Source organism: Oryzias latipes, chromosome 14 (genome assembly GCF_053564925.1).
Source record: "Oryzias latipes strain Hd-rR chromosome 14, Olatipes_Hd-rR_3.1".
NCBI lineage: Eukaryota > Metazoa > Chordata > Actinopteri > Beloniformes > Adrianichthyidae > Oryzias > Oryzias latipes.
In genome coordinates this window covers 13,175,326-13,194,143 of record NC_136250.1, presented here as the reverse complement: position 1 = coordinate 13,194,143, position 18,818 = coordinate 13,175,326, and the positions used below count along the sequence as shown (strand labels likewise).

Here is an 18,818-nt window from a genome sequence, read left to right as displayed (position 1 = left end):
CCATTGTGAAAAACAGCAACATGAAATAAAAACAAAGCTACTTTGGAAAATGTTGATTTTGAAATACGAGCTTCTGAAAAAAGACAGAATTATAATAATATTCCACATGATTAAAAATGAATATTTTAAAATGCTGTTTTAAAATAATTAACAGGTTTTTAAAGCAAAATGAAATATATTGAATAATATAATGGCTTATATAAAATCAGTGTGCAGGTTTTTCACAATTTCATGATCTTTTTATACATTTATGAGAGATTTATTGGTTGATTGTGTATTTGCATGAGGCCATAATTATTTGTTTAATTAAATATTTATTTATTTAATTATGAACAGTATAGGACGCCATAAATAGCATTGCAAGAACATTACGGAAAATTTTGAGCATTTGTAGGACAAATAATGGCCACACGGGGGCAGTCATCTACAATATCACTGAAGGTTTTTAGACTAAAGAGATAAACGGGTTGACGTACTGTATGATATGGGTGGAAAAATGGAATAATACACAGATAGAATAATGCATGTCCCGCAACAGACTGACGACCTTTTCAGGGTGTATCCTCAATTTGCCCGTTAGTAACTGGGGCAGGCTCCAGCAGTCCTGTGATCCTAAAAGGGATTCAGCAGGTTTAAAAAATGGATGGATAAATAAAATGTTAAAAATATTGAAGGATGGATGGAGGGTGGAGGAATGAACGACTGGATGGATAGATGGGAGAATGAACAAATATACAGAGGGACTGACCGATGGATAAACAGGTAGACAGAGCAAGGACGAACGGATGTACGGATGATCGGACAAAAACACCAAAGGACAGAAGGTTTTCCATCTAATCTGTCATTATCAAACCTCATGCTCTCTTATTGCTGATGGACCGTCATGAAGAAGTGATTATTACTGTCATTTACTACAGTAATCATGAGAAGGGTCCGAGCAATATCATAATATGCTTCAAATATTGAAAAAAGCTGTTTGAGTTTCTTCTTTTAAACATAATATACTAAACATATCCAGGGGTTTTGTAAATGTAAACGTTACAGTGAGAGATGATGTAGATGTAGCAGGAGGAGCAAACGCTTGAAAATCCAGGTTGACCAAGTTTACTATAATCAGTCAACAAAAAAAATATATCAAAGTTAGAAAGTTGCATATTACTTACAGTTTCATTCGGTATATATTTGCAATGTTCCTTTTTGTTGTTGTTAACAGCTGCTCTGCAAGGCGCTCCTTAGCCCTTGTGCTATCCTAGGCACTTTAACATTGGGAGTTGGGTCATCTAGACCCACTAGACAGTGCGCTGAACCTTTTTTCTTCAATGATTTGTGAACCTCACTGGTGTCCATGGATTACATGAAATCTTTCCACCTTTATCCACCTTTGTCATGGTAGGAATAACACGCCAATGTAAGGGTGGGGGCATCTAAGATAGCACAAGGGTTAATTCAGTTCCTTCGTACCTCTGTTCTCTTCTCATAGCAACCACCAGTTATTATGCCGTGTGCTCCAGTGATGTTTTTTATGTGCAGGTTCTTCGTGTTTGGACTGAATTTGGAAAATAAGCCTTCAGTTTTTCTGCTGCCTCTGAACAAACTGAACAAAAATTGTGCTGAACCTGTTTCATTTTAATCTTCTTGTTCGTTTCTGCACACACACACACACACACCCACACACACACACACCCACACACACACACACACACACACACACACACACACACACACACACACACACACACACACACATATATATATATTTTATTATTTCTTAACTTTAACATAGTAATTTCGCATATTTAGTTATTTGTTTGTTTATAATTTTTTATTCGACTGTTGATAAGTTCTTAATATTATTATACACTTTATTATAACACTTTGGTTGCTCTGCCCACATGTGCTGCTTTATGAACACGCAGAGCTCCCCCTACTGGCTCATCGTGTTACTGCAGGGCAGAAGGAGGTCCCAAAGCGCAGAACTCCGTTAAGCTACTTCTGCTGCAGTCAACTTTTTTCTGGAGTAGAAGTAAACATCTTACAGATTCTCAGCCCAAACCTTTTGGTTTTTCCTCTTTTAAAATAGGAGAACAGGAACTGGGATGTCTTTTGTGGAGCTCCCAGGCGCTCTGGGAGTCGTGTATGCGCCGTTCCCTCTGCCGGCAGCAGCAGAGCGCAGTCGGAATAAAGAGCGCCTGGAGGCCAGCCTGTCTGGTCTGTATGAGCTGGAGCTTCTCAAACAGAGGCAGGAGAGTCTGGTCCTCGGAGCTCTGCTCCTTGGGGACTCCCCTCTGTCAGGACGACCAGACGCACCAAATGGCATCGCGGGGGGCCATGCACGCCAAATAGTAAGTTTTTACTGTCATCTGCTGAAAGAGTCACAAATGAACCCCAAAGGAGGACAAACTTTGTGCAACGCATCTCATGCATGATGGTGTGTTTAACTTTTAAATGTAGAAGAAAGTGGCAATGCATTTTTTGTATTAAAAATGTAGATTAGATTTCTGTAACTTTGGTTGTGAACGTTTGTGATGGGCAATCACAGAAATACAACTAGAAAAACAAAAATAAAAAAAGAGAGAAAATACTCAGCAAAACGTTACTAAAGTCAAACTTTTCTGCTTTTGGAACCTGGGAAAGTCCACATCTAATGGAGCCAAATTCTAAGGTTAAAACTAGAACTAAACCAGGGGCAGGAGGGGGGCAAATGAAAACAGCAGAGTGGAAGGCAGTTTCAAATGAAAGGATCAAAATATTTCCAACTGTTTTATTATTGATGAGTTATTAATGAGTTTCCATAACATGGAATTAGCGAGGATTTTTGGCTAAGGGTCAGGGTGCTGACAGCCCACATGGGCTGGCATTCACAGGGAATTTGAGGGGCTCAATATTTGCCTTTGCTTTTTGACAATACTTACAGAAGCTTGTTTCTTAACCTTTGTCAATAGTGATACTAATATTGACTCAAAAATGGGGGGGGCGACGGGGGAGTATACTATGCTGGGTGGGTAGTTGCCCCTTTTAGTTCTCCCTACCATGACAAAGGTGGATAAATGTGAAAAGGGTTTCATGTAATCCATGGACACCAGTGAAGATCACAAATAATTGAAGAAAACAGGTTCAGAGCACTGTCTAGTGGGTCTAGATGACCAAACTCCCAACGTTAAAGTGCCTAGGATAGATCAGGGGTTAGCAATGGCTCACTTCCTGCTCAAATCATCAATTTGTTTTTTTGCGAAACAGACATTGCCACACTAGAACCAGTTAATATAAGATGATGGTCCGTGTCGGGCTGAATCAACTTTTCTATGGCAACCATTCTCACCAATCAGAAGTGAGTTTGTATGAAGGCCACACCCCTACCACTTGAAAGCGGGCTCTGGAGAATCTGTCAATTAAATGTTTCATCGTTGGACATACTTTTATTGAGGCATCTGATTGGTCAGTTTATAACTTGAATAACTTACGCTACAGAAAAATAAAATGCTAGAGGATTAGCATATTAAAAACAGGTGGAAGGGCAAGAATGGTTATTCTGACTAATATAATGTCTGATAAACAGCTCTTCATTTCCCTCTCCTGTTTCAGAGCCGTTTTCAGCTCAGTCATGTGGACTCCAGGTCATCTTTAGAGGAGCACGTAGCAGAACTGAAGATCAAAACTGAGGTCAAGTCGGTCAATTCGGATGAAGAGGAGGACAGGCCACTCACTTCAGGTAAATGAATCAACTCTGCGTCTACCAGTAAAAAATACAGTCAAGACCATAAATATTTGGACAGAGACACATTTTTTCTAATTTAGTTTCTGAACATTACCACAGTGAATTTTAAAGAAAACAACTCAGGTGCCATTTAAGTGCAGACTTTCAGCTTTTATTCCATGGGTTGAACAAAAAGTTTGCATAAAAATGTGAAAAACTAAAGCATTTTTTAAACACAATCCCTTCATTTCATGGGCTCGTAAGTAATTGGACAATTGACTTCCATGCTATTGCATGGGCAGGTGTGGGCAATTACCTTGTTATGTCATTATGAGTGAAGCAGATAAAAGGCCTGGAGTTGATAAGAGGACTCGTGCTTTCATTTTGAAGATTTTGCTGTGAACAGACAACATGCGGTCAAAGGAGCTCTCCATGCAGGTGAAAGGAGCCATCATTAAGCGGAGAAAACAGATAAAAACCATGCCAGAAATGGCTACAGCATTAGGAGTAGCAAAATCAACAGTGTGGTACATCCTGAGAAATAAAGAAAGCACTGGTGAACTCAGCAACGCAAAAAGACCTGGACGTCCACGGAAGACAACAGTGGTGGATGATGGCAGAATCCTTTCCATGGTGAAGAGGAACCCGTTCACAACAGCCAACCAAGTGAACAACATTCTCCAGGAGGTAGGGGTATCAATATCCAAGTCTACCATAAAAAGAGGACTGCATGAAAGTAGATACAGAGGGTATACTGAAAGATGCAAGCCACTCATAAGCCTCAAGAATAGGAAGGCTAGATTGGACTTTGCTAAAAAGCATCTAAAAAAGCCAGCACAGTTCTGGAAAAACATTCTTTGGACAGATGAAACCAAAATCAACCTCTACCAGAATGATGGCAAGAGAAAAGTATGGAGAAGGCGTGGAGAAGCTCCTGATCCAAAGCACACTACATCATCAGTAAAACACTGTGGAGGCAGTGTGATGGTCTGGGCGTGCATGGCTGCTAGTGGCACTGGGACACTAGTGTTTATTGATGACGTGACACAGGACAGAAGCAGCCCAATGAATTCTGAGGTGTTCAGAGACAAACTGTCTGCACAGATCCAGGTGAATGCAGCCAAACTGATTGGGCGGCGTTTCATAATACAGATGGACAACGACCCAAAACATACAGCCAAAGCAACTCAGGAGTTTATTAAAGCAAAGAAGTGGAATATTCTTGAATGGCCAAGCCACAAAAAAACAGCAACTGAAAGCTGCTGCAGTAAAGGCCTGGCAGAGCATTCAGAAGGAGAAAACCCAGCATCTGGTGATGTCCATGAGTTCAAGACTTCAGGCTGTCGTTGCCAACAAAGGGTTTTCAACCAAATATTAGTAATGACCATTTTATTTTTAGTTATTTCATTTGTCCACCTACTTAGGAGCCCATGAAATTAAGGGATTGTGTTTAAAATATGCTTTAGTTTTTCACATTTTTATGCAATCTTTTTGTTCAACCCATGGAATAAAAGCTGAAAGTCTGCACTTCAATGGCATCTCAGTTGTTTTCTTTAAAATTCACTGTGGTAATGTACAGAAACTAAATTAGAAAGAATGTGTCTCTGTCCAAATATTTATGGTCCTGACTGTAACTAATTGGTTGAAAGATGGTATTGGTGTCTGTTTACATGTGGTTTTAACAGCAACGTTACAGTAGAGAAACAGCAGGAGATGGAAACAAGGAAGTGATCATTACAACAGCTGCTAAATAATGAGCAACAGTTTGTGCAGATGGTTATTGGCTTTACACACCAAATTAGTCCAAAAGAAAGAAGAAAACAGTATTTAAAGTGTTGTGTAAAACATGTGCTGCGTTACTGGCTTTTATTAAGAGGACTCTTAAGGCTGATTTCCAGCAGTCCGTCTGCGGAGCGGCTCCATTGCAGTGCGTTGACACAAAAAATGCAATGTTCATTAATCAATCAGAATGTTTACATCGTCTCCATCATGTTTGCGGTCCACGTCTGGCTCTCCACAACACAAGCTTTATGCAGGAGTTCTATTTCCATTCTGTTTACGCGTAAATTTTGCAGCCAAAAGCCGGGGAACCGGAAACAGGTTTGGGTTTCAAAATAAAATCTTCTGTTGTAGTTTCAAAATAAAACTTTTATTAAAATAAATTCCATATTTCCGGTGACGTGCTTACGCCATAACTTCGAAGTTCACCTCCATGGACGACAAGAGTTTAATCGTGGAGTTTCAAAAACAAAACATGTATTTTACAAGGACCCAGGAAAGAGAGGGCATAGGGTTTGATCGTTTAAGTGATTGGGTGAGCAAAGACAGTGGGATGAACTACAGGACAAACCACTCCTCTGGGATCTGGTGGGAGGGGGGATGGGCCGGAGACGCAACAGAGTTAATGTAAACTAGCTGACAGTCGTAAGATAGACTCCTCACGCAACGCCATGGAGTCACACCACAGACCAGTGTAAATTCGGGGTAAGTCCTTTGTTGGTGAGCAGCTGCAGAGGAACCTATACTGTTCAGACCAACAGACCATCAGCAAGGTATTGTGGGTAACTTTGCATTACCAAGCGTTACCAATCCTTTACCAATCTTTTGGCTCATCTCAACATTCATCCTGTCAATAGAGCAGATACCAAACAACGAAACATTCGCTGCGTTTCCATTACACAAATGCCCAAAACTTTATTGAAATTCTAAAAATGTGAAAAAACTCAATTTCCCAATTACACTGTAAATCATAACAAACACAAAACAATTCACGTGATAAGTCAATCAAATCCATTGCGACGGATGTGAACAACACATTGATTTACAGTAAATATATTCAAATTTCTGCCACGGCACTATCGCTCATCATCATCTATCAAAGGAGACATTGGCGTCTCTTTCAGGTCATGAAGCTGCGATCTCCTTACACGTGGGAGCAGCTACAGATGAAGCGATTCATGAAGGGAAATCATGGTTGGTGATTTTACAGAGGGGTTGTGGATCCAACAATTCTGCATGACACGTTAAACGTTTGATGAGCTGTGGGACCCCTTGTGGCGCCTGCTGTGCAGTGCCCAAGGCAGTCATTGGTATCTGGTTGTTGGTCACGTGACTCATTTAATTTGAAAAGCGCAGAGAATGAACACAAAAAACCCACAGACAAAATGGTCTTGTGTTAAGCAGAATGGTAATAGTTTGCAACATTCTTAATTTTATTTTAAACTGCAAAGAAAATACGAGCGTTAACACACAGTATGTATGTTTTCTTTTTTGTCGGGTTGGCAGTGGTTCTTGTTGGAAGTTATTCAAATACTGGAAAGGGGAGAGTGACTGTACAAATACAGACCAGGTGTTACTGGAAAAGTCAAATGAGGCCTCCTCGTCTGGTTCTTCTTAACTGTTCTGTTTTACCTTGTTATTTCCTTGGTATTTATGAAGTGCCTTCATTTTTTTTTTGTTATCGAGGGACCTGATTCTTGAGCTTATTTTCTTAATCATAATCATAAATTGAAAAGGTGATGGTAATTTTTTTCATGTTTCTGTTTCTCAGGTGAACCAGACACATGTCCTGAACCAGATCACCACCTCGTCATCCCGTGTTCTCTCCCAAACCCGCAGAAAAGCCGGATGACAAAGAGGGAAAAAATACTTCTTTCAGAGCCAGCAAGACAACCCATTGTTTCTGAGGATACGATACAAGAAGCCAGTCACCAGAGTTATGAGCAACCCCCAAAAACAGAGACCCTTGGGCTTATCCAGAGCCAGGCTCTTCCCTTGAGGTCCTCTAAGCCCCGCACCAGCCTGACAAATGAAGCTAGAGTTGTCAGTGTGTTAACACAAGTTAGCTCGTCCTGCAAAGATGAGCAGCTGTCATCAAGAAAAGTTTCCCTGAAAGAGACATCTCAGTGCTCAGAGAGAGTGTTTCTGCAGGGTCAAGGTCAGGCCCACCATCAAAGGATGGGATGTTCCGAAGATGCAACCGATCACCAGCTAAATGTCCTGCATCAGCTGGGGTTTTGTCATAAGCCTAGACAAGCTTCGATTATAAACACCTTGAAATCTGTCTCACTGGACCATCCACACAGCAGAGTAGCACACACACACCAGCACTCAAGCAAGACAGATTCACCCCAGCATTTCAAGGACTATCCATCCCCTTCAGCTCTGACGGGAGTTCATGAGAGATCTTCTCTGGAGGAACAGCTGGTCAGTGCAGAATATGTTCCAGCTCATCCCTGTCAGAATTCCTCCCGAGCACACCATGTCCCGAGCCTTCACAAGGATACAGAGGGGTCCAAAACCAACCAAAGTGCCCATTCCTTAGACCCATGTTTCCATCAGGAACAGCAGTCTGTCCCGTCACACATCCAACACTCCAAGTCCAATGTGAGCCCAAAGAAATGCCGATCAATTGAAGACAGAAGTACTTTTACCAAGAAAGTAGTCAAGAAAGCATACAGATCTCAGGTACAGTGCAACCTTCCAAGAGTCTCTGATCGCAAGTGCAGCTCCGTGGAGAAAGACGGTGGACGAAGTGGAAGCTTTGGAAAGGGAAGCCGCAGCTCTCAATCCAGGATCAAGAGACAGCAGCAGAGCGACAACGGCCACAACCGCTGCCAGTCTATCCAGGAGCTCAGCCAAGACGGGGTTGATCACGCCACCATGCCACCACCCACGCAAAAGTCTGTACCGTCAAACCATTTTGCAAGGCGCGTACGAAAACCCCGCCCTACTCATTCTTCTGTTACGCACTACCAGTACTCCTACCATCATCAGGCTGTGGAGAGTCGGTTTGAGAAGGACAAAAGGTTGTGTCAGGACGATTTTCAAGCAGGTCAGGGCGAGTCTGAGTCCACAGCCAGTGAGCCAGACCCAACAGATTCCAGCTCCTTATCAAGTGACTCAGATGAGAGTGGGGGCTTGGTTTGGCAGTTTTCCCCCCAACTCTCCCCCCCGCTGCCTCCTGCTTCCTCCCTTGGAGCACCTCTGCAACCCAAAGCATTTGTCAAAATAAAAGCCTCCCACGCTCTGAAGAAGAAGATCTTGCGCTTCCGCACTGGTTCACTCAAAGTAATGACCACTGTATGAAGATCACATCTACTATAGCTTATTAGTTGGTTGTTTGGGGTTAGTCTTAGCGAATAGGGCATCAAAGGACCAATGTATCAATGTTTGTGTTTCAAAAAACAGTTACACTCTCCAATTCCTAATAATGTTGAAGTTGGATTAATTTTTCATACACAACTTTCCAATTATTGCATCATATGTATCAGCAAAAACTCTTTTAAGTCCAAAATATTTCAATGTTATCGTGTGGTTTACTTATTCAAATTAAGATTTTTTTTAAGTTTTTCAATTAAAAAAAACTAATTACGTTAACCTTCCTCACCTTTTGAGAGAAGATGACATATATTTGTGCATGTTACTCAATCTGAAAAGGATTGTTTTCTCTTAACTAGGAGGTGACAGAGATGGAAGTAAAACTTCTTCACCTTTAATTAACCGATTTCAGTTTGTTTAGATAGTCCTGATTCAAATTCAAATCAGTTTAAATAAGAGTAATGTGTTTTAGTCTAAATATATCCTATAGGGCTACATTTTTAGAAGTGCATTTCACTAATGGCAACAAACAAAATGTCCATGTTTACATGAAAGGATTTCTGCTGTAATTCCCTGTGTTGATTATGATTATGAGAAGCAGTGGGATTAGTGCTATAATGGTCTGAAGATTGGTCTTAACGGAATGATCCTATTTTCCAAAATAAAAAGGAAGTTAGCTCGTGCTCTATCTTTTATCCATGGCCATAGTTCCTAGAGAACTTAAAAGACCCACTCCAATCATTTTTCGATCCACTGTAAAAGTGTTCCCATTGGTCTTTTAGTTACGATTGTGTCGTTTTTAGCCTAAAGAAAATAAAAAAAAAATCTGTGATGCTTCCTAGGATGCAGTCTCTGCAGAGCGGCAATAGTTCAACATAAATTTCTTTCAGAGTTGTGGTCAGGACCTGTTGGTGCAGAGAAACTCCACCCCCCCTTCCCCTCTCCATTGCTGAGAGCTCTCTGTTTGAGCAGGGAACCCGCCTGTGGTCCACCCAGTGTATTTTTTACGTCCCAAATACAATCTTTTTCAAACAACATTTTTTTGGTCTACTTCTAATTTACAACAATTACAAAGAAATACTCAGAAATATAATTTGCTTGAATTGTTCACGTGAATTGTTTTGTGTTTATTATGCTCTTTGAGCTGAATTTTCTTTACATATGTCCTCCATCATCAGACAAATGCCCCAAAAACATGTTAAAAACCCCATTTTCATGAAGATTAAACTACAAATAAAGAGACGTTTACAACCATAATGTTAGTGAGAGTATACAAGCACATAATATTTATAAAGTGTAACTTTTTTTTAACCTAAGCCTCGTACTTCCTGTTTTTAAAGCCATTTCTATTGTTTCTTCAGTGATTATTTGAAAAGACTATCTTTTTGAAAAAAAAAAATTAAAAAAAGCATCATACTACCAGAATTAACTGGTGAATCGATTTTTAAGGTTTGTTTGCTTCTTGAAAAGTATTGGCTGTTTTTCCTCCATCCCTTCTCTGCTGAGCTTTTTATCTCTGGGAACATCAAGGAGGCTTTGCCTTTGCTCCCTAAGGTCAGCCCAAAGGCTCTCACAGAGTTATGTGTAAATTCTAGCTTCTAAATGCATTTTTCTCTCCCAGCATTGATGTATGTTTATACTTGTTAAGTCCTAATAAGGATAACTGTGCAAAACTCCTGTAAATTGTTTACGATCAGGAGGATTTCTAGTGCTGTTCCGTGACACAGAGACTGAGTTCAGGCGCTCACATTATTAGTAAAAACATTGTGCAGATGGAAATGGGGAGGAGGCAGAGCTCAAGCCCAATTATTTATAGGAAACTGGTTAAACTCTTTCATCTCCATTCAAAATCCCCTGATATATTTCAGGTTTACTAACATTTTCTCAGCTGGCAGTATTTCTCCCTAATATCCCTCCTTCATCCCCTCCATCTGTCTGTGCTTAGGAGAAACATGGCCCCTAACAGGGCCAGGAACTTGGAGCATTTCCTGCTTCGCCAAAGAGCAAGGGGAGAAGAGAAAAACGATGAGGAGCAGGAGGAGAAGGAGGGGAGAACACAGAGGTATAGAGCTTCCAGAAGAAACCCATTTTTAGAGAGAAAACCGATGGGAGAGGAGAGGGGAAAGAGAAAAGGAGTAGGAGTCTGAATGCGGGCCTTCTGCACATACATATGGCTTTGATTAGCCAGGCACAGAGGGTAATGGTGAGAGAAGGAAAACAGAGACGCTTTTATTTGGGTGAAGAGGGAGACTTGTCTTTTTTTTCCTGTGTTCTTTCCACATTTTCCTTCTTCAGCTCAGTTCGTTTAGATTTTATTAGCAGGGGAGCACTTCTTTTAAACAGAATTCAAAGGGAGGGATTCTACATCGTCTATCCAGACACAAATTTTAAAAAAATTAAAGAACAGTGAGCCCAGACAGACAAGCCTATACCCTCTCTTTTACAAGGGTGATGGCCCACAGGTTAAAGCCATAAGTAGGTAACACTCCTCTTTCTTCAAAAATAAAACATTTTCACTTCTATCAAAGACAAAAAACGTGATCAAATACATAAAAGTCACAATGTTTTTGGTTTCAGTTTGTAACAGAACAATTTTCTTGCTTATTACAACTGCAGCAAAACAACCATTACACTGCAGATTGCTTTAAGCATGCAACAGACTGCCCCCATGTGGCAGCAGTATGATATAGCATCAGCACATGCTCATGTTGGGTCACCTTCAACAAAAGAACAAAAAGTTTCTCTTTCATGAGTTTGCTGCAAAGTTTGATGATTCAGAAAGACTTAAGCTGTTGTGTTAACTAGTTGTATGCAATGAAATTGTTAACCAAGATGCAGGCTTAACTGCTGGATTGTTGGGAGTTTAATCATAGGATAAATTATGTCATGTATGACTAAGGTATTTACTAAGATCTTTGCCCTTTTTTAAAATAAATTGTAATTTTCTGATCCATGGGTGTACTAGAGCAGTGTTGTACACCCTGAGTCTGTTGCAGGGCCACACACTCACATGCACACCAAGGAGCAATTCAGAATCTCCTATTAGCCCGTGTGCAGTCTTAACATTCTGTTTACTCCCCTTGCCCTACGGGTCAAAAATTACCAACCACAGCCCCAGAATCAAGAAGCCTCATTAAATTTTAGATCTAAAATATACTGTGTATGATGTCCCAACTTGTTACTTGCCTATCAAACCAGCTCTGTGGTTTGATAGGTGGATGAATATTGTGTGAACCTGTAGTGGTTTTGTTCCACATGCTGGGTAGTTTGGGTAGTTAATTTTATTTTGTAACAGAAATTGACAACACATTATATTTAACACTTTAAAACCCACTAGATAGACATATAATTGATAAAAAATTTTAAATATTTTTGGAATTAATGTTTATTTAAAGGGCAAAAACACCCACTGTCTCAAATTTGATACATTTTTAAAATGATGTCACATAATGATGTTATTTCAAACTGCAAGTAGTTATTTAAAAAAAAAAATCAAATAAAACTAGATTTTTTCTCACTCCAAAGTTTTGAATATAATCGAAACTGTTTTCCCGCCAAAAGCGTTTTTGAGATTTGATGGAGGCAGCCAGTTTGTAATGAGCAGAAAAAGCCCTTCTACTGCCTCTAGAGGAATGAATGAAAACATGGACCAAATTATATTCAATGAGTTTGTAACCCTTATGCTATCTTAGAGGACCCCACCCTTACATTGACGTGTTCTCCCTACCATGACAAAGGTGGAAAGATTTCATGTAATCCATGGACACCAGTGAAGATCACAAATCATTGCAGAAAAAAGGTTCAGCGCACTGTATAGTGGGTCTAGATGACCCAACTCCCAATGTTAAAGTGCCTAGAATAGCACAAGGGTTAAGGAATGTTTGAATCATGCTAATGAGGTAGCATGTATCAAATATTATACAAATAGTTATATAAGGTTAATCAAAGGCTCTGATTGACAGCTATAGGACAGAATCCATGTCAAATATCTTCTGTCATGGAGTAAAATAGACAGAACCTCATCTCTGTTTCTTTATATTAATCTTTTTGTGTTTTTACAATTTTAGCTGTAGGAATTCAGAATAATGTAGAGCCTACTATACTATTTTATTTTTTATTTGCCACATCAATACACAATTATAAAGATTTTTGTTTACATTTTTGCAACACAGATACTCAATTCTGCAGCAGGTGACAGGACTGTACTTTAAACGTGGTCCATTTAAAAGGGAAACAAACAAAGTTTTAAACAGTGAAGGATTTATTACCAAGGAGCATTGTTACAACAAACACAAATGTTCTGTGACTGGACCTGATGCAAGGGAAACGTCTTGCTCTACTTCCCTCTTGTTGCTAAAGCATGTCAGCTCAAAGATGACATGAAGACATAAGTAAAATAGAGGCATTTACGGAAGAAATGTTGCATTAAATCAGCTATATGTATGTACAACATCAACATTTTTCTTTTCCAGCTTGCACACTGGACATACGCAAAAGTTAAAGGGCTTTTTTTCAGTTTATTGCACTGTTTAGACGACTGTTGTTGTGTATTTGGGCTATGCAAAAAATTAAAATAAAAATGATCCAACTTTAAGGAAAAAGATGGAAATGTAGATGTTTCAGATTTATCCATCTACAAAAAAAAAAAAAGATTCCTGTTAACCTTTCATTTATCCTGTGAATTAATTGGATTAGAAATCAATTTGCTGGGTTCTTTTTTCTTTTTTTTTTTTTTGGCAAAGTACTTCATTTCATTTAGCTCTGGCACAAAAAGAACTCATGAATCGTGGAGATCAGACCATTGGAGATGATCCCCAAGATGCATTCCTGCAGAAACAATGTTTGCAGGATAAAAAAATAGAAATAGGGTGACTTTTCTAAATTTTTCGATTTATGTTGCAGATGTTGTTTTCACCAATCCTGCAGAATTAAGATAAAAAAAAAAAAAAAACAACAACAGGGCAGTACATCCTGTCCCTTTAAAGAGAGAAACACATTCGAATGGTCACACAAAAGTCCAACACCTGGATTAAGGATCTGAATTTAATCTGAAATCTCTGGCTGCATCCTCATCTGTAGTCCCTCTTAATCCAATCGAACAGAACGCATGATAACAAGAGTGTGCAGTGTCTTAATCTAAAAGCTGCAGAGGGGCTGATATATATTTAGAAAGGAGAAAAAAATGTGAATAAAACAGATTTTGTTACTTCTGAGTGTGCGTTCTTTCTGGTGGTGACAGACGGGGAGAAAAATCATGAATGGGGCAGCGAGCAGAGTTCATTGCAGCCGTTTGTCTTTACACCGATTCAGCTCCTCAAGCCGGGTGGGGCCGCTTCGGGAGCAGCAGGGGATGCAGGTGGGGTCAGTCGAGACAGGGACAGTTGACTCTGGGAAGTGACGATGGAGGACTTCCGACTGTTGGAGCTGCAACAGAGAAAACAGAGCCTTTTGTCAAGCTCATCAAATATCGTAGCATGATGAAAAAAATGGAGACATATTAGCTATAAATATTTAAACTGAAAGAGTTTCATTCCTAACTATAAGGACGGTTCTGACCCTTCCTGCATGTCCTCCTGATGCTCTCCATCTGCAGGCCCCTCTGTGGGTTCGGCGCCGCTGTCCTCCCCCTCCTCGTCCATGCTCAGTTGATAGAGAGGCCAGGGCGGCCCCTCGCTCTCCTGCTCACAGCACTCGGTAGGCTCCACAACAATGGAGGGGAGGCGCTCCCGCCTGTACAGGAAATCTTCCGGATAATCGGCATTGTCATCCATATCCACTTCAGGAAAAATCTAAAGCAGAAAGAAAACGTGTCTCTCAATTCTCCTTCAAACTTTTATTTATTTTTCAATTTTGCTGACCGGCTGAAACCCATTAACAAGCAACTCCACCCACTAAAATACACAAATATCTCAACATTTTTGTACAAACATATTAATGAATCTAATAGAACTTATTTTGGATTGTCAAAAAACAGAAAGAATTCCAGTTTGATACTTTCAGTTAAAATCAGAATAGAATAAAACATTGTCATTGAACACACTAGCTCATAGACCTTGTGATAGAGTGTCTGCCCTGAGATTGGAAGGTTATGAGTTCATATCCAATAAGACTTTAACATAGACAGACAGTACTAAAAAGTCTTGAATGGTGCAAAATGCTCAGTGTACAAAATTTAAGTAGGTCAGTTCCACTGAACTTTCATTTTTATCCTTGATACATGTGGTTTTTTTCCAGCTTTGGAAAAAAAACAACAACAGGACTTTAATATAATATTTAGACGGTGACCTGATAGGCTTTGCTGCCTCTTCTCTGGCCTGAGTCCTCATCCATCTGTGAATCCACTTGACTGAGAATGGCGTTCATACTGAAAATAACAACAAAACTTTAAAAGGTGAAACCAGAGCAGAAAATAAAATGCATCTTTTGATACAAAGAAATCATCCAAACTAGCAGAACTGGTCTGCTGTAAAGATGATGCCAGATTAGCTGTTATCTGTGACAGGATGGAAAATGTCAGAGCAATGAACTTTAGTGGCTCAAACGATTGAACAAAAATCCTACTTTTTTTGTTTAAGTTCCCACTTTTTGCAAAAATTGTTCATTACATTTTTGAATGCGTTAAACAACTCAAAAAGAAAAAATGTAAGGAGATTACTTACATAAAAGTGCCTCATTTTATCCATTTTACATAATAACTGATAATAAAACTTGAAGACCCTTAGTCATGTTTTTGGTGTTTTTAACATATTCTTGTATCAATTTCCTGATGATGGAGGACGTCTATCAGGAAAGTTCAGCTTAAATATTAATTTCTGAGTATTTATTTTTCAAAATCAGGAGCAGATAAAAATTGCAATTTGAAAAAGAGCGAATTTGTGACGTAGAAAATAAGGCGGAAGAAGGGGGAGGGGTTCTGGCATTGGTCCCACTCAGAACCTAAAGGGGAATTTTTAACGAACTACTGGCACTCGGCACAAACTATATCCTTTGGATTCTGGCAAAAAAAAACACCAACAGCATCATTGTAATTAAAAGACCACAAGGGACGCTTTAACCATGGATCACGATGATCAGAGTGGGACGTTAAACTGCTGGCAGCAATAACACTCAGCGACTTGAAAAGCGATATAGCGTCTCCACATTTATGAACCGTGAAAAATGATGATAGTCATGTGGTAAGATTGAAATCAAACCACACTTAACCGAAAAATCTTAATCCGAGATAAGAGAAACCGAAAGAACATTATCCATCTGTGTGGTCAGTTTTAATAGGTTCAGCGTTTAAATGAATCAAAATACAGAATAATCATCCGTGGTTCTCAACATGTTTTAATTCAAAACTTCTGTAAAAATGATTAAACTCAAGCATCTCTGTACGTAGAGCTCTAGTTTAAAAAAAAAACTTTAAAATGCAAGAATTTGCCTTTTATATAAAAAAGTTTTTTAAAAGTCATTTATATCACGTAACAAATAAGAATGTTCTGACACTTGTTACATTTTGAGTTTTTTTTACATTTTTAAGATCATTGACTTGACATTTCAAAGCATAAACCTGTATTTGCAATTAAACAAAAACTTTCAGTAAGGCTTATTTTATTAGATTGCAATTTTAAACATGTTTATTTTTTTTTTTTTTTAAAAAGGGGAAAGAAGCCTTGGCTTCACCCGACACCTTTTTCGGTTAATATTTTTTCAATCTTTGTGTTGTTCAATGTTTATGCTGACATTGTTCAGCGTCAATGCTTATGTTGACGTTTTAAGTTTGTGTGTTTAACATAACCCAAATAAATGTCTCTATTTCTGAAATGAGTTTGATTAATCTGTTATTTTTGTTGAGTATTTATCTTTGCAGCGAACCAATACATCAAATCAAACCCCCACCAGAAGAATGTACTTTTTATTGAAATTAAATAAATAAATTAAATTACACTCTTTGCCACAAATTATGAATTTTACATTGCTTTTTTTTCTCTCTGGTTACCTTTTTTGACACCTTCAAGTTTAATGCTGTTCACAATCGCTGGGGTGGACCGTTCTGGATAGATCCAACAGCATTTCTGACGCAGTTTTAAGTCGAGGAGAGATTGTGCTGATTATTTGACAGCTGGCTCATGTGAGATTTGGGTTTTCAATTGTTGATTAAGGCACGAGTTCTAATGAAGATGGTCCATCTGTGGCTCCCTTCTGGTCACAAAGCTGCACTGTCCAGCATCATCCAGTTTATAAATGATCCAGCAGTTTAGACGTTTGAGAGGCCTGTGGCTCTTGTCTTTTTCTCTCATAAAAAAAAAAACAAAAAAAGATTTTTTCCCATCTGTGTGGTCAGTGTGGTCAAAATCAGGTCAGACTCAGAGAATTTATTTATTTGTAACCGTTTTTATTTTTTTCCAAAACAGAAAATTTGAATATTTGGGCTAAATTTATTATGAGCTTTTAAAAAGCAAAATGCGACAAGCAATAAATACAAATAAAGCGTATTTAGTACATCTATATACACATCTATAGATGTATCCACATATATATTAACATACACAGACAATACAGTACCTAATTTTTAACATCAATGTAAATAAATATCTTCAGATACATATTCAGTTTTTAGACATTTCTTAAATTTGTTTATAAATAATTGTTTGTCTTTTAACTAAATCTTTTTTATTACTAATTAAACATTGAAAATGTTGATTATTTGAAAGACATTTAATACCACAAACAACCCTCTTGGTACATTAGACTTCTATGCATTTTTTCCGTTAAACGTAACTTTGCCTAAAGGTTTCAATAAATTTCTAGCAAACTCTGTGAATTATTCTGTCATTCTAAAGCCCACTGACACATTTCCAGCCTTAAAACATAGGCAACAGTGAAACAAGTGCACCGATAAAAATTAAGGCGGTGCTGGTAGAGGTTGTGGGGTTGAAGCTAAGGAAAGAGCCTCTGTTGCAGAGATAATCTGCAGATAAGCCCTTAATGACACAGCAGGCATTATCGACAATCCCAAAGATGGGGGAAGGGTTAGAAATTAAGAGAACATTTGATTTTAGTTAATAAAGATTTGATTGTGCTGTCAAAGTAAAGTAAACTACGCCTAAGTGTCTGACAGTGATGTCAACACTGTAGTTTGGTTTGCTTTTGCACACTGACATGTTTAGCATGCATAAGTGGAATTAAAAAGATTGAGGTCAATTAATTGTGATTTTGGTTATAAAATGCTTAAATAAATGTTTCAATTAAAAAAAACTACTGTTTTTCTGCTACTATTTTGTCAAACTGAGTTCACCCTGTATTTGCAGAGTTAAATTAACAAAATAATAACATAACCAATGTTCCAAAAGCATTTAGGAATTTTAAAATGGTTTTAAAAAGATGTATTTAAATGTTGTAGCTTACCTGTGTGAAGCTGGAATACAACTCATATCCCCCAAAAAAACTCAAGATCACAAAAAAAAAAAAAACCCAAACAACACCAAATGAACTTGATAGTTCCCTCTCAGAGACCGCACAGCTTCTTCCTCTTCCTCTTTGTCCAGGTCACAGGTTCCTCACAGTGCCCACCTCCCCGGTCAGTGTTTTCTCCTCCCCTCCTTTCATTTTTCCACAGAGCCCTGTTTAGTGACGCACGCCACGCTGGCCATTCTCTTGACCGTGCAGTGGAGCTCCTTCAGCAGACAGGCTTACTGTCAGGCTCAGTTAGAAACAAAAGCTTGATGTAACATGTGAGCGTGCAGCATCATGGAGGCCTCGAGCACGCAGATTAGCAGGTGTGCTGCCTGCGCACATTTCTCATCATTTAGTGATTAATAGTGTATCATGATTAATGCCAGGAGATTTTCTCAGAATAACTCCGCCTCATCATCATTCAGCAGTTGTTTGCCGGATTAACAAACAGAGGATGAGAGAAATGATTCTGAACAGTTTGGATTAGCAGCAAAGGAGGAAAAGCCACCAAAATAAAGCAGATATGGCTGCATTTACACAATAATAATCACGTTCTCGTCCAACCAGCAGGGGGTGCTGTCACATA

The 18,818-nt window shown here is 38.9% G+C and overlaps 2 protein-coding genes across 2 annotated transcripts; one reads left to right on the top strand and one right to left on the bottom strand.

The window, feature by feature from the left end:
- Positions 1–1,950: 1,950 nt before the first annotated feature.
- Positions 1,951–10,219, top strand: LOC101156518 (uncharacterized). Its single transcript, XM_004076325.5, has 3 exons — positions 1,951–2,342; positions 3,583–3,709; positions 7,245–10,219. The coding sequence occupies exons 1-3, from the start codon at positions 2,097–2,099 to the stop codon at positions 8,780–8,782; spliced, it is 1,911 nt and encodes a 636-aa protein (XP_004076373.1). The 5' UTR covers positions 1,951–2,096; the 3' UTR covers positions 8,783–10,219.
- A 2,675-nt stretch (positions 10,220–12,894) lies between these two features.
- On the bottom strand, positions 12,895–18,466 carry LOC105355601 (uncharacterized). Its single transcript, XM_023962810.2, has 4 exons — positions 18,185–18,466; positions 15,080–15,158; positions 14,351–14,583; positions 12,895–14,218 (listed from the first exon to the last, which is right to left on the bottom strand). The coding sequence occupies exons 1-4, from the start codon at positions 18,208–18,210 to the stop codon at positions 14,101–14,103; spliced, it is 456 nt and encodes a 151-aa protein (XP_023818578.1). The 5' UTR covers positions 18,211–18,466; the 3' UTR covers positions 12,895–14,100.
- Between the last annotated feature and the right edge of the window lie 352 nt (positions 18,467–18,818).

What these genes read in the sequence shown, in the direction of transcription:
- LOC101156518 (XM_004076325.5), top strand. Translation starts at nt 2,097, where the DNA reads ATGTCTTTTGTGGAGCTCCCAGGCGCTCTGGGAGTCGTGTATGCGCCG. An exon ending in GGGGCCATGCACGCCAAATA is followed by an intron (nt 2,343 to 3,582) that starts GTAAGTTTTTAC and finishes CTCCTGTTTCAG; the next exon opens with AGCCGTTTTCAGCTCAGTCA. An exon ending in GGACAGGCCACTCACTTCAG is followed by an intron (nt 3,710 to 7,244) that starts GTAAATGAATCA and finishes TCTGTTTCTCAG; the next exon opens with GTGAACCAGACACATGTCCT.
- LOC105355601 (XM_023962810.2), bottom strand. Translation starts at nt 18,210, where the DNA reads ATGAGTTGTATTCCAGCTTCACACAG. An exon ending in TGTATTCCAGCTTCACACAG is followed by an intron (nt 15,159 to 18,184) that starts GTAAGCTACAAC and finishes TGTTATTTTCAG; the next exon opens with TATGAACGCCATTCTCAGTC. An exon ending in CAGGAGGACATGCAGGAAGG is followed by an intron (nt 14,219 to 14,350) that starts GTCAGAACCGTC and finishes TCTCTGTTGCAG; the next exon opens with CTCCAACAGTCGGAAGTCCT.